Source organism: Amblyraja radiata, chromosome 10, assembly GCF_010909765.2.
Source record: "Amblyraja radiata isolate CabotCenter1 chromosome 10, sAmbRad1.1.pri, whole genome shotgun sequence".
Lineage (NCBI taxonomy): Eukaryota > Metazoa > Chordata > Chondrichthyes > Rajiformes > Rajidae > Amblyraja > Amblyraja radiata.
This window is the reverse complement of record NC_045965.1, coordinates 7,479,203-7,505,390: the sequence shown is the minus strand read 5'-3', so window position 1 is coordinate 7,505,390 and position 26,188 is coordinate 7,479,203. Positions and strand designations below refer to the sequence as shown.

Below are 26,188 nucleotides of genomic sequence, written 5' to 3'. Positions count from 1 at the left end.
TCTAGTACAGTTCCCGAAGGTGGGGTCAAATGTAATTTCTTTAATTTTCCATGTAAAGAAAATAAAACATATTGATACAAAGGTCTATGTTTGTTTTCTACAGGGATTACTGTCGTTTTTGAGTGCACCCTTGATAGGTGCACTTTCAGATGTTTGGGGTCGAAAATCTTTTCTGTTGCTGACCGTCTTTTTCACTTGTGCTCCTATTCCTTTAATGAAAATTAGTCCATGGTAAGTATGGTGAAAGTAAAAGACTGACGTTGCAAACTTAACCTGCTTGAAGGGCAAAGACAAAACGTCCATGGGATGAGAAGTACCTGTAAGTTCACAATAAGCATCACTCTCAACTGACTGTCAAATCTATCATTGTCTAAATTGTCCAAACTATTATCTTAAACAGTCTAAACTACCTACCTAAAGGGAATTTAGGATTAGTGTTACCAGATCGGCTGCTGTACACCATCTTGAACAATTGGGGTTGAGAAATACTGAACTTCTGTTTCGAAAGCTCCTGCACAATCAACTGTAGTTATTCATCTCTGCTGAATAAAATTGGATCCCTTCATTTATTTAGAAGGGATGTCTAGTGAATGAATGGATCCATTACATAATTTCTTTAAATCATAAAATTTAGCACCGGAAATGGAAAGGAAGCGTTTCAGCCTATGAGAGCCAGTGCCTTCTCTATCATTGATAAGATTCTGCATGGTAGGCTACTCTGGAAGGTTCAATCACTTGGGATCCAAAGAGAGAGCAAGCTGACTGGATAGAAAATTGACTTGGTGGAAGGAGGCAGATGGTGATGGTGGAAGATTGTAATTTGGACAGGAGGCCTTTGATTAGTGGTGTGCCTCAGAGATTGGTGTTGGGCCAATATTTGTTTTTTGGTTTATTTCAACGATTTGGATCAGAATGTACAAGGCATAATTGCTACATTTGCAGATTATGCTAATGTGGATGGTACTGCAGATAATCAAAATGGTTATCAAAAATTGCAGCAGGATCTTGATCAGTTGGTCAAGTGGACTGAGGAATGGTTAATGAAGTTTAATGCAGGTAAATGAGAGGTGTGGCTTTTTGGGAGGTCAAGCCAGGGCAGGACCTGCCAGTGAATGGCAGGATCTCAGAGGCTGAAAGGCTTCCTTTTCTTTTCCGGTGCTAAATTTTATGATTTTAAGAAATTATCTCATGGACCCATTCATTCACCAGACATCTCGTCTAAACAAATGAAGGGATCCAATTTTATTTAGCAAAGATAAATGACCACAGTTGATTGTGCAGGAGCTTTAGAAACAGAAGTTTGGTATTTATTTCTCAACCCCAATTGTTCAAGATGGTGATAAGAAGCTACAGGAGCCTGTCCGGCAAAGGTAATCCTAAATTCCCTTTAGGTAGGTAGTTTAGACTGTTTAGACAATTTAGACAGTGCTAGATTTCACAGCCAGTTGAGAGTGCTGCAGAGGAATTGAGGAGTGCAGGTACATAGTTCCTTGAAACTGCTTCCAGAAGTAGAGTGAGTGGTCGAAAAGCCTTCTGATACATTGGCCTTCATCAGTGAGGGTACTGAGTATAACAGTTGGGATGTTATGTTACAGTTGTACAAGACAGTGGTAAGGCCACATTTGGAGTATTGTGCTCAGTTTTGGCCCTCCTATGGGTTGTTAATCTGGAAACAGTGCAGTGAAGATTTACAAGGATGTTGCCAGGACTTGAGCAGCAAAGCTAGAGGGTATATGCACAGAGCCTTTTACCCCGAGTTGTGGAATCAAGAACCAGAGGACATAGGTTTAAGGTGAGGGATGGAAGATTTAATAGAAACCTGAGGGACAACTTTTTCTTGCAGAGGGAGGTGGTATATGGAACGAGCTTCCAGAGGAGGTAGTTGAGGCTGGTGCTATAACAGCATTTAAAAGACATTTGGACAAGTACTTTGATAGGAAATGTTTAGTGGGATATGGGTCAAACACAGGCGGTTGGGACTAGTGTAGATGGGACATCTTGGTCAACATGGGTAGGTTGGGGTGAAGGGCCTGTTTCCATGCTGTATGACTCGCATGCAATCTACTTTAATCCTACTGCCATTTGCTAGGTCCTTTCCAAGTATTTCTCCAATCACCTTTTCAGAAATAATTTTAGTCTTCCCTCTCGCATCCATTTGTACTATACTTTCTATACATTAGGAATCCTGCCAGTGAATAATATTTCTTATTATTTTGGGGGAAATGATTATGTCTAATTGTATTTATTTCTTTAGGTGGTATTTTGCAGTTATCTCTGTATCTGGAGTATTTGCTGTAACCTTCTCTGTGGTATTTGCGTATGTGGCAGACATAACACAGGAACATGAAAGAAGTATGGCCTATGGACTGGTAAATAAAATGAATTATTATACAGAACTAAGAATTCATGACACCGAGAGGAAAATTGTTTAATATTTGGTAGAAAATGGAAAATTCTATTTAGAATATTAAATGTTCGGTAATGACTTCCAATAATGTGGCACCATGTTTCCAGTTGAATTGTTCATTGCGCAGCACAGGCCATAGCTATAAATTGTGTAGAAAGACACTGCAGATGCTGGTGTATACCAAAGATGGACACAAAGTACTGGAGTAACTCAACCACCGGTCAGATAGCATTTCTGGAGAACATATATAGGTAACGAACCAGATCTCAACCTGAAACGTCATCTGTCATGTTCTCCAGAGATACTGCAGTCTCCTTTGTTTTGATCAAATTGTTCCATGATCCAACTCTGGGGCTCTCTTGTTTAATTCTGTTCATCCTTATCTAATCAGAGGAAGAGTTTCTCTTTTGATGTCTTCCACTCCCATAATCTTGTCTATTCCTTTAATCTGCTTTCCATTCTCACTGTCATGCTGGCTCAGATAGTTAATAAATTTATCAATCTGTTTATTTTAATCTGAATAATATCCTTTGAAATATTTTCAAAAAATGAATATTAACGGTGCCTTTTTAGTTATCCAGAATGTCTTTTAAATGCTGTTATAGCACCAGCCTCAACTACCTCCTCTGGAAGCTCGTTCCACATACCACCTCCCTCTGCAAGAAAAAGTTGTCCCTCCGGTTTCTATTAAATCTTCCATCCTTCACCTTAAACCTATGTCCTCTGGTTCTTGATTCCACAACTCGGGGTAAAAGGCTCTGTGCATATACCCTATCTATACCCCTCATGATCATATACACCTCCATAAGATCACCCCTCATCCTCCTGCGCTTCAATAAATAAAGGGCAAGCTTCCGCAACCTCTCCCTCTAGCTTTGCCGCTCAAGTCCTGGCAACATCCTTGTAAATCATCACTGCACTCTTTCCAGATTAACACCATCTTTCCCATAGGAGGGTGACCAAAACTGAGCACAATACTCCAAATGTGGCCTCACCACTGTCTTGTACACCTGTAACATAACTACTTCCGGAAGCAGTTTCAAGGAACTATGTACCTGCACTCCTCAATCCCTCTGCAACACTCTCAACTGGCTGTGAAATCTAGCACTGTCTAGTTATCCAAAATAACTCATTAAAGATAAAGGAAATAATCTTGGAATTACTGTATGATCAGACAAATGGATGGGATTTATATAGCGCCTTTCTAATACTCAAGGCGCTTTACATCGCATTATTCATTCACTCCTCAGTCACACTCGGTGGTGGTAAGCTACTTCTGTAGCCACAGCTGCCCTGGGGCAGACTGACGGAAGCGTGGCTGCCAATCTGCGCCTACGGCCCCTCCGACCACCACCAATCACTCACACACATTCACACACATTCACACACAGGCAAAGGTGGGTGAAGTGTCTTGCCCAAGGACACAACGACAGTATGCACTCCAAGCGGGATTCGAACCGGCTACCTTCCGGTTGCCAGTCGAACACTTAGCCCATTGTGCCATCTGTCGTCCCGACAAATGATTTTTAAAGCACCAGATTGGTTGAATGGCTCACTTGATCTCAAACATGGCATCTTACTCTTGAGATAAATTAGTGTTTTAAATTGCACAAAGTATACTAATCTTTATTATTTCCAGGTTTCAGCCACATTTGCTGCAAGCTTGGTTACTAGCCCAGCCATTGGTGCATATCTTGGTGGAATTTATGGGGACAATCTAGTGGTTATTCTTGCCACAGCAATTGCTTTGCTGGATATTTGCTTCATATTGGTGGCTGTGCCAGAATCTCTACCTGAAAAAATGCGCCCTTCATCTTGGGGAGCACCGATCTCCTGGGAGCAAGCTGATCCATTTGCGGTAAGTGGGACAGTATTCTTCATATCAGGTGTTAGAATTGCGAAAGACATTTTGAAAAAAACATTTATGTTGAGAGTTTAACTTGCCCAAATTTAAAATCTTAATAGGTTCTCTGATTTCATCCCGTTTGAAATTCAACTTTCAACCACTTCAATTTGCATTATGAATCATTTGTATATTTTTATCCTATTCTGACTCGAGTGATGAACATCCAACCAAAATGTATTAATTTGATAAATGATTAAAATAGTTTATTGTCATACACACCAGGGAGCAATGTAATTCCATGTTGACCTGCGAGATTGTAATGCAAAATCTAAATGGGGCTAAAGAATATTAAGGTACAATAATGGAATAACCAAATGAGGTAGAATTAAGAATAAGTATGTAGTAGAAACTCTGGGAAGTGGGTGTTGAAGAGGTGATTGATTCAGGAGTCTGATATCAGTGGCGAAGAAGCTTTTTTAAGTTGTGATATCCTGGTTTTCGAGCTCCTGCATCTTCTCCCAAAATGTAGAAGAGAGACAAGGGAATGGCGTGGCATCCTTGATGATACTTGGAGCATTCCTGATGCAGCACACTATGAAGATGGACTGGATGTAAGGAAATTATGAGCCTGCAATAGACTTGGCTGTGCTTATCTTTCTCTGCAGATTCAATTGGTCATGTGCAAAGCAGTTGCCATACCAGATCCGTCCCGTCAAAATACTTTCTATAGTGCATCTGTAGAGGTATGAGAGAATCCTCACAGACATGCTGTTAAATGAGAATTTTGCTCGAATAGTCTGTGACCCATAACGCTATGTTTAAAACCCATAGTGCTATATTTAAAGCCCATAGTGCTATTGCCGGTAGCACTACATTTGTACAGCCGGCAGTACTTTGTTTAAATTCCCACACACTAAGCCAACAGCGCTCAGTATAAAGTTTTTTTTAGTACCTTTACGTACCAAGTCTGTAGCGCTGTATATTGCTTTACACGCCAGTCTACGGCTGACAGCACTTTGGTCCCAATGGGGGGGGGGGGGGGGGGGAGGCTGGCTGGGATGCAGTCCCTTGCCATTGGTTATAGTTTCAATTTGGAACCAGCGCTACTTGCCACGACCTACCGGCGGTTATATCAACAGCTGATTTCTTACCTGTGTAAAGGCAGGCGCCAGTAAGCCATAAGTTAGTTCATGTACGAGAGGGGTTCACTGATGTGCTGAGTCGCGATCAGCGCCGCGGGCGGAGGCTGAGAGAGAGGGAGAGAGAGGTGTTCTGCTATAAATCGGACCCTGCGCATACCAAGACGAGTATTATTTTTGTTCTCTCTCTTGCCAATAAATCTGAAGTGTTCATGTACGAGAGGAGTTCACCAACGGGCTGAGTCGCGATCTGCGCTGAGGATGGAGGCAGGTTGTAAAACGGACCCCGTACATACCAAGACAAGTATTATTTTTGTTCTAGAACATAGGACATGGGGAAATATGTTCTAGAACAAAAGCAATACTTGTCTTGGTATGTACAGAGTCCATTTCACAACAGCACACCTCTCTGCCTCCGTTATCTCTTGCCAATAAAACTGATTTATCACTAAACAGGCGAGTGAGCCTTTTTCTGTTCTGCTAGTCAGATCCTTGAACCTGTTCCCTTGAAACAATTGGCGTAGTCAGCAAGATCTGACCAATAGAATAAAAAATGCTTGGTAAAAAGAAATTGCAAACGAGATGGTGCTGGTGCAGGCCAAGCGCCCTCGCAACGAGCTGCTGCCCTTGGTGCAGATGGGACCAAGAAGCTCGAGTCTTCAAGCTCCTCTAATGCTTTTAATGGGTCACGAGGAAGAAGTTTATTGTTGTAAATTTCACTCGAATGGATCAACACTGACATCTGCAGGATTTGATCAACTCGTATTGTTTTGGAATGTATATGGCGACTGCGATAATTATGCTACATTGGAAGGTCACAGTGGAGCAGTGGTGGAATTGCATTATAACACAGATGGCAACATGCTTTTTACAGCATTAAGGGACAAAACTATAGCAGTGTGGGGCAGTGAAACGGGTGAAAAGATCAAGAGGCTTAAAGGTCACACAATGTGAATGCATATTATCCAGCCCGACGGGGACCACAGTTGATCTGTATAGGAAGCGACTAAGAAACAGTGAAGCTATGGGACATTCGGAAGAAGGCTGTAATCAATATGTTTCAAAACACGTACCAAGTACTGGCAGCAACGTTTAATGACATAAGCGATCAGATTATCTCTGGTGGTATTGATGACGGCATTAAGGTTTGAGACCTCCGACAAAACAAGTTAATTTGCACCATGCGTGGTCATACAGACTCGGTGACTGGTTTGACCCTGAGTGGGGTAAAAGAGAACATCACCAACCTCGCTGACCACATCCAGGAAGCCATAGAGAAGATTCGAAGGGACGGAGAACAGTACCACGACTACAATCCCTCGGGAGGATGGTGGCCTTTCGGGATGTTTGGAGGCTGGTGGACAACAGTGGTGCACTAGGGACTGAACATTGGTACAATCTTGTTGGTCATAATATTACGACGTTGTATGTGCGGATTGGGCTTTACTACACCCTGTGAGCCGAATACAACGAGTTACTGCCTGCGGGCCGGATGTGAGGGTAACCAGACTGTTTGAGGGGTGGAATGTTATACGAGAATTTTGTCCGAACAGTCTGTGGCCCATAGTGCTGTGGCCATAGCGCTTTGTTTAAAGCCCATAGAGCTGTGGCCGTTAGCGCTATATTTAAAGCCCATAGTGCTGTGGCCCGTAGCGCTATATTTAGAACCAATAACGCTGCGGCCAGTAGCGCTATATTTAGAACCCATAGCGCTGCAGCCGATGGCGCTCTATTTAAAGCCCATAGTGCTGTGGCCCGTAGCGCTATATTTAGAACCAATAACGCTGCGGCCGGTAGTGCTATATTTAGAACATAGCTCTGTGGCCGGTAGCGCTATATTTAAAGCCCATAGTGCTGTGGCCGTTAGCGCTATATTTAGAACATAGTGCTGTGGCCCGTAGCGCTATATTTAGAACCAATAACGCTGTGGCCGGTAGCGCTATATTTAAAGCCCATAGTGCTGTGGCCGGTAGCGCTATATTTAGAACATAGCGCTGCGGCCGGTAGCGCTCTATTTAGAACCCATAGCGCTGCGGCCGGTAGCGCTATATTTAAAGGCCACTAGACCAAGGTGGACCCGTTGGGTCCCGTCCCCTCAATGCGCGGTTGCGGGGTGGGGCAGGGGGGGGAAGGCCTTTGGCGTCACACACACACACACACACACACACACACACACACACACACACACACACACACACACACACACACACACACACTAACCACCCCCCCACACACACACACACACACACACACACACACACACACACTAACCCCTCCCCTTGATATATTAATAATCATTCGCTCCTTTTACCCCATCCCCGCCCTATACACTCGCACGTAACCCCCAACTGCGCAGGTGCAACTAGAGAGGGGGGGGTGGAGAGGGAGAGGGATGGGGTTAGAGATTGAGGGGTGGGTGGTGGGGCCGCGGCGTTACAGGGGAGGGCTGGTTCCTGAACACAATACTCCACCGCTCACCCATAGGTCCCAATATTCACCACTCCCTAGAGAGGGAGGGGGGGCAGAGAGGAAGGGAGGGCAGTGAGGAAGTGGGGGCAGAGAGGGAGGGCCCCTCCCCCGCTCATCCTACCCCCTCCTCCTCCCTCCTCCTCCTCCCCTCCTCCTCCTCCTCCTCCCCTCCTCCTTCCCTCCTACCCTCTCTCCCTCCCTCCTCCTCGTCCCTCCTCCCCCCCTCCAACTCCCCTCTACACTCCCCCCTCTCCACCCTCCACCCCTCCCCACTCCACCCCCCCCCCCCTCCCTCCACCCCCCTGTACAGTACAGGTACTTCCTTGATAGCCTTGGATCTAAACAGTCTCTGTTTATCCAACGTTTCTGGTTAGGATAGATCCTCATTGTCTTTGTTGGAAAACTGTTGGCAACACATTTCTTGATGAAACTGGTGATAAACGAGGCATACTCAGTCAGACTGGCTGAAATGGTCTTGAACATTTTCCAGTCCACCGACTCAAGGCAGTCCTTAAGGGGCCTCATCAAACCTCTGGTGTATTGCTCACTTAATTGTCATCTCACGTAAGCCGGCAAAAGAAGTACTTACAGATTATCGGACGGCTTGATAGAAGACTGAGGAATGGAGCAATAGGTGCTCTTGATGGTAGTGTAGCTGTAATCAAGAGTGTTCCCAACCTTTTTGGAGCAGGAGGCTTCTGGTCGTATTTGGGGACTACATTCCTGATGATGGCGTGATCGAAGTCACTAGCAATAATGAAAAGGACACCCGGGTTCACTCTGACAATAGAATTGCCGACTGAGTATAATTCGCCCCCTTCCAACATGCCATTTGCTTGGGTGGTACGTAGACCCCTAAAAAGATGGTAGAGGTGAATTCCCTCAAATAAGAATTGAACTAAGGCCATCACATCAGCAAACCACAATCCGTTGACCAAGCAGCAGATGCCATCGCCTTTCCCTTTCAGTATTCCATATGGTAAATGGAGAAACCCTAAAGAACAGGACAGGCCCTGATCTCAGCCTTGCACTGCTCTTCAAGCTTATTCTCATGTGGTAAAACATCAGCTGGATGTTGGGGGGGGGTCCAAAATCCTGTTTGTTTGAGCTGCAATTGCCCCTCCCCCCACAAGAAGAAATCTAACGCCAGGGAGATGAAGGACTTCAGACCGGTGGCACTCACATCCATTCTTTCCAAGTGTATGGAGAGGGTGGTAAGTGATCACCTCACTACTATGGTGGTGGACAGGCTTGACCCACTCCAGTTTGCCTATAAGGCAAGGCGTGGGGTGGAGGATGCCTGTTTGACTCTCCTGGACACAGTTAGCAGACAGCTGGACTCCCCACACCCCCACACACGGATTTTATTTATGGACTTTTCTTCCGCTTTTAACACAGTCAACACGGTCACCCTCTGCAACCGCCTTCTGGATCTACAAGTCAACCCATCACTTATCCTGTGGATAAAAGACTTCCTGCAGGACCGGCCTCAGCATGTGGTGGTAAATGGTTTTAAATCCAAGAACATGATTTTAAACACTGGTGTCCCCCAGGGTTGTGTTTTATCACCGATTTTATTTTCCATCTACACAAACAACATAACAAACAATAATCAGTGACATTTCCCCTTTTAAATATGCAGACGATATGGCCCTGGTGGCCCACATCAAGGATCACACTTCTCTGGCTGCCTACTATCAGCAGGTCAACACCCAGATGCTGTGGATCAAAGAGAGCTCTCTGGAGCTTAACATCTCCAAGACCAAGGAGCTGTGTTGTGGGGGGAAGCGAACATCTTCCCCCCAACCTCTCTTTGAACCTCTGAGGCTGAATGGGCAGACAGTTGAGCAGGTAGAGGCCTTTAGATACCTGGGCACAGAGATTGACACCCGCCTGTCCTTCTCCCAGCACACAGACTCTGTGTACAAGAAGGCACAGCAACGCCTGTTCCTGCTGAGGAAACTCAGGAGCTTTGATGTCAGACAGGACATTTTAACAGCTGTCTATAAATCACTTATAGAATCTGTACTCACCTTTAACATCACATCCTGGTTCACCCTCACCTCTGTTAAAGACAAATCAAAGCTTTCCCGGATCATCAATCAAGCAAGTAAAATAACTGGCAAAACTCAAAATCAATTATCAGTACTCCACACCCAGGCAGTTAAAAGGAAAGCCAACCTCATTACACAGGATCCCACCCACCCCCTGCACAAGTCCTTCCAACTTCTGCCATCAGGCCGCCGATATAAAGTCCCCCTATCCAAGAAAAACATCCACAAAAACACATTCATACCCAATGCCATAAACAGCTTAAATAAAAAATGAACAAGGGACAAATTAACCCTGACGCACTGTCACTTTACACGTATCCACAACTTTTATCTTGTCTATTTTTACAGTTTCTAATCTTTATACTTGCTTTTAAGATCTATACACACTGTGTGTGCTCGCAGAAATCTGTGTTGTATGACTGCTTATCAGTACATTGTCCTGGTTGTATGTTGAGCCACGTCAAAGAAGATTTTCTGTTACGACAGACAATAAAGTTTTCTGAATCTGAATCTGAATAGCCATGCTTCCCTGTTTCGTTACTACTACTCACAGCTAAAGTACTACAGATTTGCTCAGTTCCAGAATGGATAGAGTTTGGAGAAATGCTCCTTTGAGGCTGTTTTAATTATTGTAAGAGGAGCTTCACATAAATGGCATGTTTGCAAGCCTGTTTGGTTTTCTTGGTATTATATACCTTCAAATGTGCTTTGCACTACTCTAGCTGAATGTATCATCAAAGCAATGTAGTTCTCAAACATTTTTTTAAAAACTGCTGTGCAGTGAAGGTATTGGATGAAGCTAATGCCTGTGAATATTTTTTTTTACACTAGTCGCTCAAGAAGGTCGGCCAAGATTCAACAGTTCTTCTTATCTGCATTACAGTTTTCCTCTCCTATCTGCCAGAAGCGGGGCAGTATTCCAGTTTTTTTCTTTACCTCAGACAGGTATGAATAATATTTTGGAAATCTTTTAGCCTGCAGACACTCCAGAAATAATTGCTGATCATTAATAATAATGTTTTAAAGCTATTCTGAACACGGTTATGTATTTCACAAATTCCTGTCCATTGGGACAATGAGAAAGAACTAATTCACACCCAACAAATTGGTGCTATTAGACAACTTAGAACACAGGAACAGGCTCTGTGGCCCACAATGTCCATGCTGAACATGATGCAAAGTTAAATTAATCTCTGCCCACGCGTGATCCACATCCCTCCATTTCCTGCATATCCATGTGCCTATCCAAAAGCTTCTTAAATGATACTATAGTATCTGCTTCTACCACCAACCCTGATAGTGCGTCCCAAGCACCCATCGCCCTGGAAAACAAAAATTACCCCGAACATCTCCATTCAATATTCCCATAGTCTTTGATATGTCTACCCTGAGGGAAAATTCTGTCTATCCAATCTATGCCTCTAATAATTTTATATACTAACATCAGGTCTCCCCTTAGCATATGACATTCCAGAGAAAACAATCCAAGTTAGTCCAACCTCTCCTTACAGCTAATATCCTCCAAAACCAGGCAGCATTCTGGTAAACCTCTCCTGCACCCTCTTCACAGCCTCCACATCCTTCCTCTAATGAAGTGATCAGAACGGCAAATGCGGCCTAACCAAAGTACTAACTTGCTGCTAAGTTTTTAAAACAATTGATTCCTTAAATGCCATTTGTTGCATGTAACATATTGTATTTTACAATTAACTAGAATGCAGCATGACACGTTCACTGATCGCTTTTGGGTGTCCCCCTTGCAGAAAAGCACACAGACACGTTGGATGACTACTTTGTGGAGCATTTCTGTTCAGTCCCAAGTTTAGAGATATAGTGGGGGAAACAGGCCCTTCGGCCCACTGAGTCCGCATTGACCAGCGATCCCTGCACATTAACACTACTCTGCACGCAGGCCACGGGGTCAAAATTTGGACAAAAATACTTCTCTTACTTCTCTTGTCATCTTAATTTGTCATCCCAATCCAACACTGAGCCCTGTCTTTAATTTTTTTTGCAATGAAGTTCAACATAGGTTGAAGGATCATCACTTTTCCCTCCAGTGTGGCACCTTATAGTCTTCTTCAATTTCAGATAATGAGTTGTTTCAATCTTTATTTCACAATACTAGCGACAGAGACCCCTAGTCCTCACCTTTCACCTCATCAGCCGTCGCATATGGCACATAATCCTCCAACATTTTCACTACCTCCAACGGGATCCCACCACTAGTCATATCTTCCCATTTCCACCCATTTCTGCAGAGACTGTTCCCTCCGCAACTCCGGGTTAACTCATCCCTTCCCACCCAAACCACCACCTCCCCAGGCACTTTCCCCTGCAACACCTGTCCCTATACCTCCTTCCTCGACTCTGTCCAGGGACCTCGGCAGTCCTTTCAGGTGAGGCAGAGGTTCACTTGCACCTCCAACCTCATCCGCTGTTCTAGGTGTGGGCTCCTATATATCAGTGGGAACATGCGCTGATTGGGCGATCGTTTCGCTAAGCACCTTCGCTCAGTCCTCCTTGGTCTACACAATCTCCCGGTTGCCAACCACTTTAACTCACCTTCCCATTTCCATGCTGACCTTTCTGTTCTGGGCCGCCTCCAATGTCAGAGTGAGGCCAAACGCAAATTGGAGGAACAGCACCTTCTATTTTGTTTTGGCAGCTTGTAACCCAGCAGTATGAATATTGATTTCTCTAACATCAAGTAACCCTTGCATCCCCTCTCGCTCTGTCTCTCCCCCACCCTAGTTGTCGTACTAGTTTCACTGTCATCCTACTGAGTTTCCCTGATTGTATCACTCTTATCCACAGCTGACAATGGACCATTGTGGGCTCCACTTTTCCTTGATCATCGCTACTGGCTTTGATTTGTCCTTTTGCATATTTTTCATTCATTTTTGCTATGTACCTTTTCATATTTCTCATTTCCCTCTCCCCTGACTCTCAGTCTGAAGAAGGGTCTCTATCTGAAATGTCACCTATTCCTTTTCTCCAGAGATGCTGCCTAAACCATTTAGTTATCTTTACAATCCTCATTAACCCCCACCCTGTTATGTCCTATGTCAATTAATCTTTCCTGTGATATGCCCTCAGATATTCTTTGTTAGTTCCAGTATTTCTGTCCTTCTCTGTATTGTACATTGAGTCTTTACATAACTTTGTTCATCAACTTTAAACACCAACTGTTTCTCTCCACAGATGTTATTAAAACATTTCCAGCATTCACGATGTCTTGCTTTTGAAATAAAACTTGAGTAATCTTCATATAGTGTTGGTGGTTGTTGTTGGTCTGTTGCATTCAGTTTGTTATCAGATCTATTTATGTTTGGTCATTTTGCACAATTCCACTAATTAATGATTTTATTCAATTGTAAGATATATTAAACATTTTTAGTTGTATGAAACAATAAAATAGCATTTAATGTTATCAAATTGAAACATAGTGTTTATTTCAATAGTACATTAATATTTTCTTGTTCTGTTAGGTCATGCGATTTTCAGCAGAAAATGTCACTGTGTTTATAGCTGTCCTTGGAATCCTTTCCATTATCGCACAAGTGAGTGTCCAATTAAGAATTTTTTCCCCATCCCTTACTCTCTTTTAAGAATTTCTTAAGAGAATTGATATAATTTGCCTCCATATCAATGAAAAGAAGATAACATTAAGCAAAGTATGTGCGCACGCCATGGCTCCCATGATTTAAAGTAATCTTTGTGCATTCCAAAAAGGTTGCGATACATTCTGATTGAATGCTTTCTATGGTGCAATTGTAGAATTTGGAGACATGCCGAACTTTATCATCCTCCTGAGGAAGTGGAGATGTTAGTGTGCTTTCTTGGGCTGCATGTTCAATGTGTTTGGTCTAGGACAAATTGGTGATGATATTTATGCCTAGAAATCTGAAGTTCTCAATATTTCCCTTCAATGCTTTCTTCTGAATTGTATTTCTCATATTATGAGCACTCAAGAAATAACATTTGCTGAAACTGTTGACTTTTTTCAGACAGCAGTTCTGAGTTTGCTGATGAGATCTATTGGAAACAAAAACACTATTCTGCTTGGGTTAGTATTCCAGATGTTGCAGTTGGCTTGGTATGGCTTTGGCTCGGAACCATGGTATGTAAATTGAATCTTTTCTCTTCCAAAATGTTACATTTAAAAAGATTCTCAATAGTGTTTGGAATATCTCATTATTCTCGCATCACAATTTTAATTTGAAATATGTTGCAGTTGGGAAAAGCACAAATATATCTAAAAAATTACATGCCAATCTGTTTAAGCTACAACATTGGTTTACATACGTGCTAAACAAAAATGCAGTAGTCAAGGATTAAACAATTCCACCAATGGATCAGAGCAAAACTCTGCAGTACTGTGACTACATCACAGTGACTACTGTGGTAGTAGATAAAAACAGCTGATAGGACAATTAGTGCCAAGTTTATTCCTATCCTTCAGTAAAGGCAGGCTCAGTGTGCGATTGCCAGACATTGCAGAACCATTCGCAGCCATACCTTGGCAGAAGTGTCCAGTGGATGATCTATCTTGGCTTCATTCTGAGTTTCCTACCATCACAGAAGCTATAGAAGTCAATTCAATTCACTCCGCATTAAATCAAGAAAGGGCTGAGAGCACTGGCATTGACAAAGGCTCTGGGCCCAGACAATACCTTCAACGTGCTCACTGCTTCTATCCAAGCAATTCCAGTACCTTAATTAAATATTGTGGAAAATTAAGGGCCTGTCCCACGAGCATGCGACTGCATGCGGCAAGCGCGACCTAATGTGGTCGCTTGAGCCATACGGCCTCGCGGGGCCGGTCCCACTTCGATCGCCGGAGCCGTATGGAATTGTGCGGAGCTGGTCCCGACATCGCGCGGGGCTCCGAAAAACTGACACTGTCCAAAAATTCTGCGCGGCAACGGCCTGCCGGCCCGTAGCCGCTTTGAGGCCGTACGCACCGCCTCGACGGGCGTGCCCAGCGTCTCGATGCCGTATGCAGCGTCTTGACGGCGTACGCCTTCGCTCGAATTTCACGTCAACTCGTACGGGATCACTCAACCTCCGCGCGGCCCCCGCTTCCGGTTTGGTCGCGCTTGCCGCATGCAGTCGCATGCTCGTGGGACAAGCCCTTAACCCTATTGTGTTAATAAAAATGACAGCAAACCAGTTAAGTATTGCCTAACCTTTTCACGGTGATCAGCAACGTGATAATTCTATCCTGCAGTCCCGTCTCACCATTTACTTGTACACCAATGTTTGAGTTTCACCAGAACCACTTGGCTCTAGATCTCAGTTCAGCCTTGGTCCAAAGGTAGGGTTAGAGTGACTACAGTATGTTTGACAATAAAGTAGCACAATGGAAATACAAGTCAATGGGCATCGAGGAGAAAATATTTCAATGGCTCAAGTCACATTTTGCACAAAGGAAATTGGTTGTTTATTGATTATTGGAGCTTCAAACTTTTTTTTATATGTAATATATTTTCACTTGTGACAATGCAAATTGTATTATCTTTCTGCCATGTCCTGTACCATTGTTCAGACTACGTTGTCATTTTTAGTCAGTCTGGTCCTGAGGAAATAAACATAAAATACACATTGTTTAAGATGGTAAGACGTTGTACTGTACAATTGCTTGGAAATGGATTGCATATTTTTTAACAAAAGAAAATGTATAGTGTAAAAATTGAATTTTTAATCAGGCCCATGTTTATCCTCCATTAGGAATGGTCCTAATCCCATATGCTATCTATTTTTCTGTATTATTTTATCCATTTTCATTTATTATTACAGAGCTTAACTGTATAACATCATTGTGTGTTGACTGTAGGATGATGTGGGCAGCAGGAGCAGTGGCAGCAATGTCCAGCATCACTTTTCCAGCAGTGAGTGCATTGGTTTCACGGAATGCTGAGTCAGATCAACAAGGTAAAGATTCTTTGTCTGTAGGAATAGACACTGTGGTAATCTTTGTGTTAGATGTTTCACTTTAATATAGGTTTTTAAAGAATCTTTCCTTGAGTAACTTACACAGTCCATTCATCTAGCATTCATAAGATGTTTTCAAATTTAGAATGCCAGTTTTCAAAGTGCACAAAAATCTAAAATTGAGTTTGCCATTGGGAACTGTTCTAATGAGGGGGCATGAACCTTAAGCATTGATTGTTTCTCTTCAAATGTTGCCTGGCCAACCAAGTAGTTTCCACCATTTTCTCTTATTTTTAATTTCAAATTTTCTGCAGTTTCTGTTTCCAAATACTTTTTGTCAGAGGACTTCCTGCTTCCTCACTTTGTCCCAGCAGTTTGTAGGTGCCACAGTGACAGGAATCTTATTTTGCTACCAATTCACAATATGCAGACATTCTCAAAAGATGCATGTAACGACCAGTTATTTATTTTGTGCCCAAGTTGATGATAATTCTTTAATTTGCATGAAATTTTGACCACTTTTTACATTGAAACAGTTGCCTGTTTCTTCCGCATTTTCTGGTTTAGAGAAAATGAACGTTATTCTCAAACCAACCTGGAAAGTGCAATTATATATCCAATCAAAAGGAATTGTCAAACAAAAAAGGTAACATCCATAAGGAAAGGCAGCCAATGCTGATGGTCGATACCCTTCATCAGATCAATTCCCCTTGTAAACTCAAATTGTATTTTTTGTGCACACAAGCTGACATTCTGAATTGTAAATGCTTTATAAATAGCTTGATAACATTTATAGCTGATGCAAACTGCTCCTGTCAAGAGAAGATAAAGAAAAACACATTTAAACTGAAACACCTTGAGCAATAGATTGTCACAATGCCAAGAAGAAGCAAAACTAAAATCTTTTTAACAAGAACTTTACTGTTGAATTGGTTTCAAAAGCCATGTAAAAATCAGGAATATTTTATCAGATCCTTAGTTTGGTTGGAAAAGGTTGTTTTCACTTGAACCCGTTTTGTTACCGATATAAACCTGCCTTTTTCTTAAATCTATTAATTTTATTATTTAAAAGGAAAGCAAGGGTCCCGACCTGAAACATCACTTTCTCATTCCCTCCAAAAATGCTGCCCGACCCAGTGAGTTTCAGCACTCCAGCACTTTGTGCTGAATTGTATTTTAATGATTTCCAATTAATGCATGTATTGGATTTCAAATATTTGTATTCATCCACTTCCAGAGAACAGCTTGGCTATAAAATAATAATGCTGAGGCGTAATTGATTCCTGTTGTAGGAATTGGTCAAATGTAATTAAAACCAAGATCTCCTTTTGAGCGACCAAATTTGAACCCTGACTCAGAGTTATAGTCGTAAAGTCATAAAGTGGAAACAGTCATACGTGGAACCAGGTTCATAGGTCTATCTTGCTCACGCTGAAAAAAGTTGTTCCATATATCTGCCACACTTTGTGTTTAAAAAAAAAAGTTGCCCCTTAGGTTCTTACTAAATCTTTCCACTCTCACATTACACCAATGGGCTCTGGTTCTTGATTCCACTATTCTGGGTAAAGGCTCTATGTAGTCACCTATCTAATCCCATCATAATCTTATATATAAGATCATCTCTTATCCCCTTGCACTTCAAGGAATGAAGTCCTAGCCTGCTCAGCCTCTCCCTATAGCTCTGGCCTTCAGTCCCGGCAACATCCTCGTAACTCTTCCCTGCCACCCTTTCTAGATTTACAACATATTTGCTATAACTCCAAATGTGGCCTCATCAACGTCTTGTACAACTGTGTATAACCTGCTGGAAGGAACTGCAGATGCTGGTTTAAACTGAAGATAGACACAAAATGCTGGAGTAACTCAGTGGGATAGGCAGCATCCCTGGAGAGAAGGAATTGGTGACGTTTCGGGTCAAGACCCTTCTTCAGAATGGAGTCAGGGGAAAGGGAAACGGGAGATATGGACGGTGATGTAGAGAGATATGGAACAAATGAATGGAAGATATGCAAAAAAGTAATGATAAAGGAAACGGGCCACTGTTAGCTGTTTGCTAGGTGAGAACGAGAAGCTGTTGCGACTTGGGTGGAGAGAGAGGGTATGCAGGGGTTACTTGAAGTTAGCGAAATATGAGATGTTCCTCCATTTGGGTTTGCCTCACTCTGACAATAGAGGAGGCAGAGGACAGAAAGGTCAGTGTGGGAAGGGGAATTAAAGTGATTGGCAACCGGGAGAGCAGGTAGGTCCAGGTGGACTGAGTGAAGATGTTTATTGAAACGATCGCCCAGTCTACATTTGGTCTCGCTAATGTATAAGAATCCACATCTTGAACAATGAATACAGTAGATGAGGTCAAATAGAACAAGTTTAGGCTACAGCTTTAGGCTGTGCACGCCATAAGCAAGAGGAAGAAGAAGAAGTAGATGAGGTTGGAGGAGTTGCAAGTGAACCTCTGCCTAACCTGAAAGGACTGTCGGGTTCCCTGGACAGAGTCGAGGGAGGAGATATAGGGACAGGTATTGCATCTTCTGCAGTTGCAGGGGAAGGTACCTAGGGAGTGGGTGGGAAGGGACAAGTTAACCAGAGAGTTGCGGAGCGAATGGTCTCTGCAGAAGGCGGAAAGGGGTGGAGATGGGAAGATGTGACTAGCGGTGGGATCCCGTTGGAGGTGGAGGAAAATGTCGGAGGATTATGTGTGGTATGCGACAGCTGATCGTGTGAAAGGTAAGGACTTTGTCCTTGATGCAACTAGGTTGAGGGGGAACAAGGGCGGAGCTGCGTGGTACAGAGGAGACACATGTGAGGGCCTCATCTATGATGGGAGAGGAGAACATCTGATCCCTAAAGAATGAGGACATCTCGGTTGTCCTGGTATGGAACACCTCATCTTCAGCGCAGATGCGGCGTAGATGGAGGAATTGGGAGTAGGGGATAATGTCTTTGTAGGAAGCAGGTGTGGTCGAGATATTTGTGGGAGTCGGTGGGTTTGTAATAGATGTCCCTAACATAACTTCCCAACTTCTATACTCAATACTGAACCATCCTATGACCAACTAGAGAGTGGTCCTTAGCTACTATCTACCTCATTGGAGACCCTCGGGCTATCTTTAAGTGGACTTTACTGGACTTTATCTTGCACTAAATGTTATTCCCTTTATCATGTATCTGTACACTGTGGATGGCTTGATTATAATCATGTATAGTCTTTCCGCTGACTGATTAGCACACAACAAAAGCTTTTTCTGTGCCTTGGCACACATGACAATAAACTAAACAATACTCTGACTGATGAAGACAAATGTGCTGAACTCCTTCTTGACCACCCTATCTACCTGTGATGCCCCTTCAAGGAACTATGTACCTGTACTCCTATACCCCTCTGCACTACAACACCACTCGGAGCCCTGCCATTCATTATGAAGGTCCTGCCCTGGTTTGACTTCCCAAAATACACCACCTTGCGCTTATCTGTATTAAGCTCCATTAACCATCCCTCAGCCACCTGCCAACTGATCAAGATCCTGCTGCATTTTTGATAACCTTCTTCACTAGGTACGATGCCACCCACATAAATGTCATCTGCAAACTTACTAATCATGCCTTGTACATTCTCATCCAAACCGTTGACATAAACCATGAACAGCAATGAGCCCAGCACTGATCCCTGAGGTACACCATTAGTCACAGGCCTCCAGCCTGAAAAAGAATATTACACCATCATCTTCTGGTTCTTTCCATTAGCCAATTTTCTATCCTGTTGACTAACTCTCTCTGGATATCATGCTATCTAATCTTCCAGAGCAGCCTACCATGCGTAATCATAACAAATGTCTTGCTGAAGTCAATATAGACGACGTCTACGGCTTTGCCCTCATCAACCTTTTTAGTTACCTATTCAAAAAACTCAGATTTGTGAGACACGAACTCCCACGTACAAAACTGCGGCGACTCTCCCTAATTAGCCCGTCTATCCAAATGCATCTTATCCCTCAGAATACCCTCCAGTAATGTGCCCACCACAGACGTTAGGTCCTACGGTCTATAGTTTCTCGGCTTTTCCTTGCAACCCTTCTTAAATTGAAGCGCGTTAGCCTGTTTTCTGGCAACATACCTAATGATGATTCATATATCTCAGCCTGTAATTTCTTCTCTAGCTTCCCACGTCCTCAGATGTGTCTGATCTGACCTCGGAGATTTATCCACCTTCATTGCAATTGTTTACAGGAGTCGTTCAAGGAATGGTCACAGGGATTCGAGGTTTGTGTAATGGCCTAGGGCCTGCACTTTATGGATTTATATTCTATATTTTTCACGTTGAACTAAACGAATCACTGGAGAATGACGCTGGTTCACCTGACCATAAGAAAACTGAAATTCATTCTCAGCAGGTAAGGTATCAATTGTGTACTTGACAAATATCTATATTGCTAATGTACATAATGATCATCTGCACTTTTTGATTTCCTTTATTAATAATCTATTAATGGTTTACAGTCAGCCATTGTCATTTTTATATAAAACAGTCAATGCACAAATACTATTTTAATATACTGTGGGGAATATGTTTTGTGTTAGGAGATACATTATTCTTTTAGACCTCAAAGGTAGACACAAAATGCTGGAGTAACTCAGCAGGACTGGCAGCATCTCTGAGAATGAATGGGTGATCTCACTCTCCCCGCCACTGCTGATGAGTTTACTTACCCAAAACAGGGGGCTCCCATTTTCCCACAAGCCAAATCATTCTATATTCTGTATCAAAAATCGGCTGATGGAAGTATCCTGTTCTTGTCTGCAGTTAATGAAAGCCATGTATTTCTTGATTGTTTCCAGTTGCAAAGTGATAATCTGGAGGCAAAATCATGTTTAAAGTTTTTGAACTCAGCATTAATGACTGGGTTCCTGAAGACATCCAACTTCTGTACTTACCTAATTGTTGTTTTCTGACTATATATTTTTAAATAATTAGAATATTACAGAGGTTTTGTGTTGCCTAGTTTAGGTTAGGAGAGCCAAGTATTTGAAGAGGGCCCACAAAATTGATTTTGAGTCTTTGACAATCTGGTGAGAAGGTAAACTGGGTGAATGTGAAAAGAAAATGAAAGGGAATTTGATTATTTTGCCCCCTCCCCCCTTTATGCTTTGCTGTAGGTATGAATTCTGCATGCAGTTGCATGAACAGCAATCACATGTTTTAAGAACTGGAAAATGAGAAACTGACGCTATTTTGTTATTTGATGATGAGGGTGTACACTAAGCAGAATTGCGGAAAAGTTAGATTTTATCCTTGTTAAGTTTGCACGAGATGTTCCCTGGGTGTTGGACGGAAACAAAACATTGTAATAGTTTGTGTAGCATTTACGTAGAGATGTTTATATTGATTTTGATAGAAATTTCTATTCTAAAGTATTTTTGTTTTAAACAGAATACAATAATTCCTGGACCACCGTTCTTATTTGGAGCATGCTCAGTATTGCTGGCTTTACTTGTTGCCTTCTTCATCCCAGAGCACAGAAACGTGTCTGCAAGATCCAGCAGCTGGAAGAAACATGCTGGTAGCCATGGCCATGCACACAATCCACAACTCCCTTCTGAAGCTAAAGAACCTCTACTTCAGGATACTAGTGTATGACATTAGTTTATTGCAATACCTAGCTACTTCAGATGAACACTGAAAATATACTGAGTACATATTTTAAGAAACTATTGTGGACCTGAAACAATGCAGTATTTTCTGAATCCAGTTTTTTAGGGCATTGCAACTCAGGATTGTATTGATCCCTTCAAGACGACAAGCGTGTTGTAGGAATGCAGTTATAAGGGGAGGTTGGCTACATTTTAAAAGCCGCCAGGTGACATATTTTCCTGGGAGGCTTCTTTTATTGGGGTCTATTGACCTGATGCTGCTCCAGTTCCCCGTGACATGGCTGAAGTGTAAATTGTGCCATGTGAAAGAAAATCATTAAACACAATGTGTTAGTGTGGGTCTGTATTATTTTAAAATGTGATGAATATGAATGACTGCGTTGGACTTAAAATTGTAGTCAGCGTATACCCCAACGCTTCAGGTGCTCTGCTGGATTTGGATCTAACCTTAACGCTTATGTCGCAATGAGACTGATCCAGGATGAATTTGTACTTCATTTTAATTTGGGCACAAGAGTGGTTAGATATTTGAGCCTTAAATGTTGTAGAAGCACTTGAATACAAAGTAAAATCTGGTTGTGACAATGTATCTGCAAGTATTCAAGGCAGCATGCTATTTGGAAATTAATGCACTGCCTGCTGTCTTATCCGTTTTTATTCCTGTACATACCCAGAAAATTTCACATCTAGCAGACTTTTAAATTAACGTTTAGTTTAACTAATTAATTCAGCTACATATCAGTATCACGTTCATGAGAATCTTTCAGCCTGGAATTAGTGCTGGAACTCGCTGCATTGTGGACTGAGTGAAATGTGCGCTTCAGTTTGCTTCAGCAAGCTATCTTAAAAGGCAGTTTGCCTTAAATGCTTGTGTGTTTACTTGGGGTATTGTTAATGTGACAGATTTTGCCATTTAAATTAATATTTTTAATGCCACAGTTTCCCTGCCTTTATTTTCTGTGCTTTTATTGCTGTTGTAATGAGTGCTATTTGACTCCAAACAGGTACAAAACATAACCTTCAGACCTGCAGCCTTGAGAATTATATTTTGTATATTACTGTTCCATTATAGTGGCCTTTTTAGCAATATGATCCATTTTGTGGTAAATAGAATTAATCACTATGTCAAATTTGCTATATTGCCTGTTCTTTGAATAAAATACATTGTTTGATGTTTTAAATGAAGCAATACATCAAAAATAATTTCTGAAAACATTGAACCCAATTTCCAAAAAACGTGTTTATAGTTGATTATTAATTATAGTACTTTACTGGAAACTAAATCAATGAATTGTCATGCAGCGAAATGATCATTCATTGTGATCGTTATTAAATAAGGAAGTGCCAACTGATAAACAATTGCAGTGTACATAACCCAATAGATAACTCTGGGGTACAGATGGGAAGATGAAAGAGCCATAGCGACGGAAAGAAAATGGGCACCAAATACAAAATAAGAAAGCAACGCTGAATACAAATAATTAGGTCAAATCTCAGCTGAAGGATGTCAAAGCCTTGAAGGTTTTGCCCAGAGCCTTGGAGAGTTTATCACAGCAATATCAGGGTTGAGAAACTTGAATTTTGTGAAGGGATTGGGAGGGTTGGCCTTGGACTTGCAAAGAGTAAACAGAGCACTGAAAATGAGAAATTTTACCAAAGCAGGCAGGGGAAACTATTTTCTCAGGCAAATGAGTCAATATCCAAAGGTCATATGTTTAAAGTAAACTGCAAAAGAACAAATACGGAATAATGATAATGTTCTACTCCTCAACTCTGCCACACACTAAAAGGATTGTATAACTAAGGTAAAATCAGATTCCATAGTAATTTTTCAAAGAGCAATGGGTGCACCCTGACTTGTCTGAGATTTTCCAGAATCTGCTGGATTTGATTTTACTACCAAATAACTTCCTCCCCAGATAACATTACAAAGGGACAGTGCATTCTGTTCACAACCCGACAACCACTTTACTTGGTATTTGATATGGGTTTATTATTGTCACGTGTACAGAGATACAGTGAAAGTCTTTGATTTGTGTGCTGTCCAATTACACGAATCCAAGACATGAATACAATCAAGTCAAAAGCAAATACAACAGGTGGAGCAAAGTGAAAAATAGCAGAGTGCAGAATATAGCGTTGTGGCATTACAGTTCCAGAGAAAAAGAGGGGAGCTCATTGAAACGTACCGAATAGTGAAAGGATTGGATAGCGTGGATGTGGAGAGGATGTTTCCATTAGTGGAAGTCAAAGACGAGAAGTCATAGCCTCAAAATTAAAGGATGTTCCTTTAAGAAGATGAGGAATTTCTTTAGAGGGTGGCGAATCTGTGGAATTCTTTGCCACAGAATAGCGATGTTACAATACTCGCCTTCAGCGGCGCTGCAGTTCTGCCAATGGCCGTGTGCGCGACTTTGGCGCCTTTGAGGGGGGGGGGTGAGATTAAAATGCCATTTTCTCCTGCCTGCGGAGTCGAACTTTCTCAGGCTGTTCAGCTGCTGCAGAAAAATCATTCCGACTTCCGTTCTCGGAAGTTTAAAAAAAATCGCGGGACAATTTAATCCCTGGAGTAAAATAAAAAGCTACTTCTAACGCCGTCAACGGGACGGATCTCACGTAGGGGACAAAACATAAGGTAAGTCGTTTATTTTACATATAAACTTGCTTCTTAGGATGACTTTAATCCAAGTTTCATTGGTGAAAATATGATTTTGGCCCCAGACGAACTGGTAATGTTTTTCCTGCCGATATGGGGTTCAAATTCACTGCAACTGCAACGTTCCAATCGATCGCGTTCCACAAAAACCGACTCAAGATGATTAAAATGCCCATTAATTTACGGGAATTAAACATTAAATTTCTTCCATTTGGCCTATAGATTCATGACAATGAGATTTAAAAATCATGTTATATTGTGAATTCTTGTGAATGTTATTTTTACACTTAGGCTATTTAAAAATGTTAACCTTTTCTTAAGAAATGGATAGATGTTTAGATCTAGTAATTGAATTTTGTAATTAGCTACAATTGGGTAACTAACTAATTATATGCTTTAATTTCAGGTCATCCAAGTAAGATTGTTTCATATTTGTTTCAGAATGCTTCAATCTAAAATAACTGAAATTTTCTTTCAGTTCTCTTAATTTTTAAGAAAGTTATGGGCTTTTGACAGCTTTTGTGTTAAGTCAATGGAAAAGCAATAGGGAACAAGATGCTAATTTCAGAGTATGAAAATGGCCATAACTTTTTTAACACTGAAGATATGAAAATGAATTAGGTGTCAAATTAAACTTCTTTTTAGATTAGATTAGATTCCTTTATTTGTCATTCAGACCTTTCGGTCTGAATGAAATTTCGTTGCCTGCAGTCATACATATAATAATAAACAACAAAACACACAATAAACACAAATTAACATCCACCACAGTGAGTTCACCAGGCACCTCCTCAGATTCAGATTCTGATCAGATTCAACTTTAATTGTCATTGTCAGTGTACAGTACAGAGACAACGAAATGCAGTTAGCATCTCCCTGGAGAGCGACATAGAATATGATTTCAATAAATAAATCTATTTACATGCATACAGTCATAGTGTTTTTCCTGTGGGAGGAGTGTCCGGGGGGGGGGGGGGTGGGGGGGTGGGTGATTGGCAGTCACCGAGGTACAGTGTTGAGTAGTGTGACAGCCGCAGTTGGTAAGGATGCTCTCGATGGTGCAGCGGTAGAAGTTCACCAGGATCTGAGGAGACAGATGGACCTTCTTCAGTCTCCTCAGGAAGAAGAGACGCTGGTGAGCCTTCTTGACCAGAGTTGAGGTATTGTGGGTCCAAGAGAGGTCATCGGAGATGTTGACCCCCAGGAACCTGAAGCTGGAAACGCGTTCCACCTCCGTCCCATTAATGTGGGTGGGGGTGTGCGTGCCGCCCCTAGACTTCCTGAAGTCTACAATGAGCTCCTTGGTCTTCTTGGAGTTACGGGCCAGGTTGTTGTCAGTGCACCATGCTGCTAGGAGCTGGACCTCCTCCCTATAGGCCGACTCATCGTTGTTGCTGATGAGGCCAATCACCGTTGTATCATCTGCATACTTGATGATGGTGTTAGTACCATGTACAGGTGTGCAGTCGTAGGTGAAGAGGGAATAGAGGAGGGGGCTCAGCACACTGCCCTGTGGAACGCCGGTGTTCAGGGTGAGGGTTGAAGAGGTGTGCTTGTCTAACCTAACAGACTGTGGTCTGTTGGTTAGAAAGTCCAGTATCCAGTTGCAGAGGGAGGGGTCGATGCCCAGGTTACTGAGTTTGGTGATCAGTTCAGAGGGTATAATGGTGTTGAATGCTGAGCTGTAATCGATGAACAGCATTCTTACGTAAGTGTCTCTGTTGTCGAGGTGGGAGAGGGCGGAGTGAAGTGCCGTTGAGATGGCATCCTCCGTACTCCTATTCTTGCGGTAGGCGAACTGATAGGGATCCAATGTGGGGGGTGGGCAGCCTTTGAGGTGTGCCAGGACCAGCCTCTCGAAGCTCCTCATTGTGATGGAGGCAAAAGTCTTAAAGTCACTGTCTCTTCCCCTCCTTGTTCTCCCTCTTATTTGTATGCGTTATCTGATGGGATAAATTGCAGACTTGATTTTTTAAATCTCAAAATTTTGTAACATTGCTACACAGAAGGCTGTGGAGGCAAAGTTAATGGATA

The 26,188-nt window shown here is 42.3% G+C and overlaps 1 protein-coding gene, 1 long non-coding RNA gene and 1 pseudogene across 2 annotated transcripts in view; 2 read left to right on the top strand and 1 right to left on the bottom strand.

The window, feature by feature from the left end:
- mfsd14a (major facilitator superfamily domain containing 14A) overlaps positions 1 to 22,701 on the top strand; it is a 28,476-nt gene extending 5,775 nt beyond the window's left edge. The window contains exons 4-12 of the mRNA XM_033027943.1: positions 104 to 231; positions 2,255 to 2,369; positions 4,047 to 4,265; positions 10,747 to 10,860; positions 13,407 to 13,478; positions 13,926 to 14,038; positions 15,755 to 15,852; positions 20,077 to 20,240; positions 21,278 to 22,701. Coding sequence (XP_032883834.1) covers positions 104 to 231; positions 2,255 to 2,369; positions 4,047 to 4,265; positions 10,747 to 10,860; positions 13,407 to 13,478; positions 13,926 to 14,038; positions 15,755 to 15,852; positions 20,077 to 20,240; positions 21,278 to 21,484 — 1,230 coding nt within the window. The 3' untranslated portion in view covers positions 21,485 to 22,701. The remainder of the gene's footprint in view (positions 1 to 103; positions 232 to 2,254; positions 2,370 to 4,046; positions 4,266 to 10,746; positions 10,861 to 13,406; positions 13,479 to 13,925; positions 14,039 to 15,754; positions 15,853 to 20,076; positions 20,241 to 21,277) is intronic.
- On the top strand, positions 5,737 to 7,260 carry LOC116977484 (annotated as a pseudogene).
- On the bottom strand, positions 15,345 to 20,792 carry LOC116977485. Its single transcript, XR_004413227.1, has 2 exons — positions 20,557 to 20,792; positions 15,345 to 15,496 (listed from the first exon to the last, which is right to left on the bottom strand). It is a non-coding gene; the product is annotated as an uncharacterized LOC116977485 (long non-coding RNA).
- Positions 22,702 to 26,188: the final 3,487 nt, after the last annotated feature.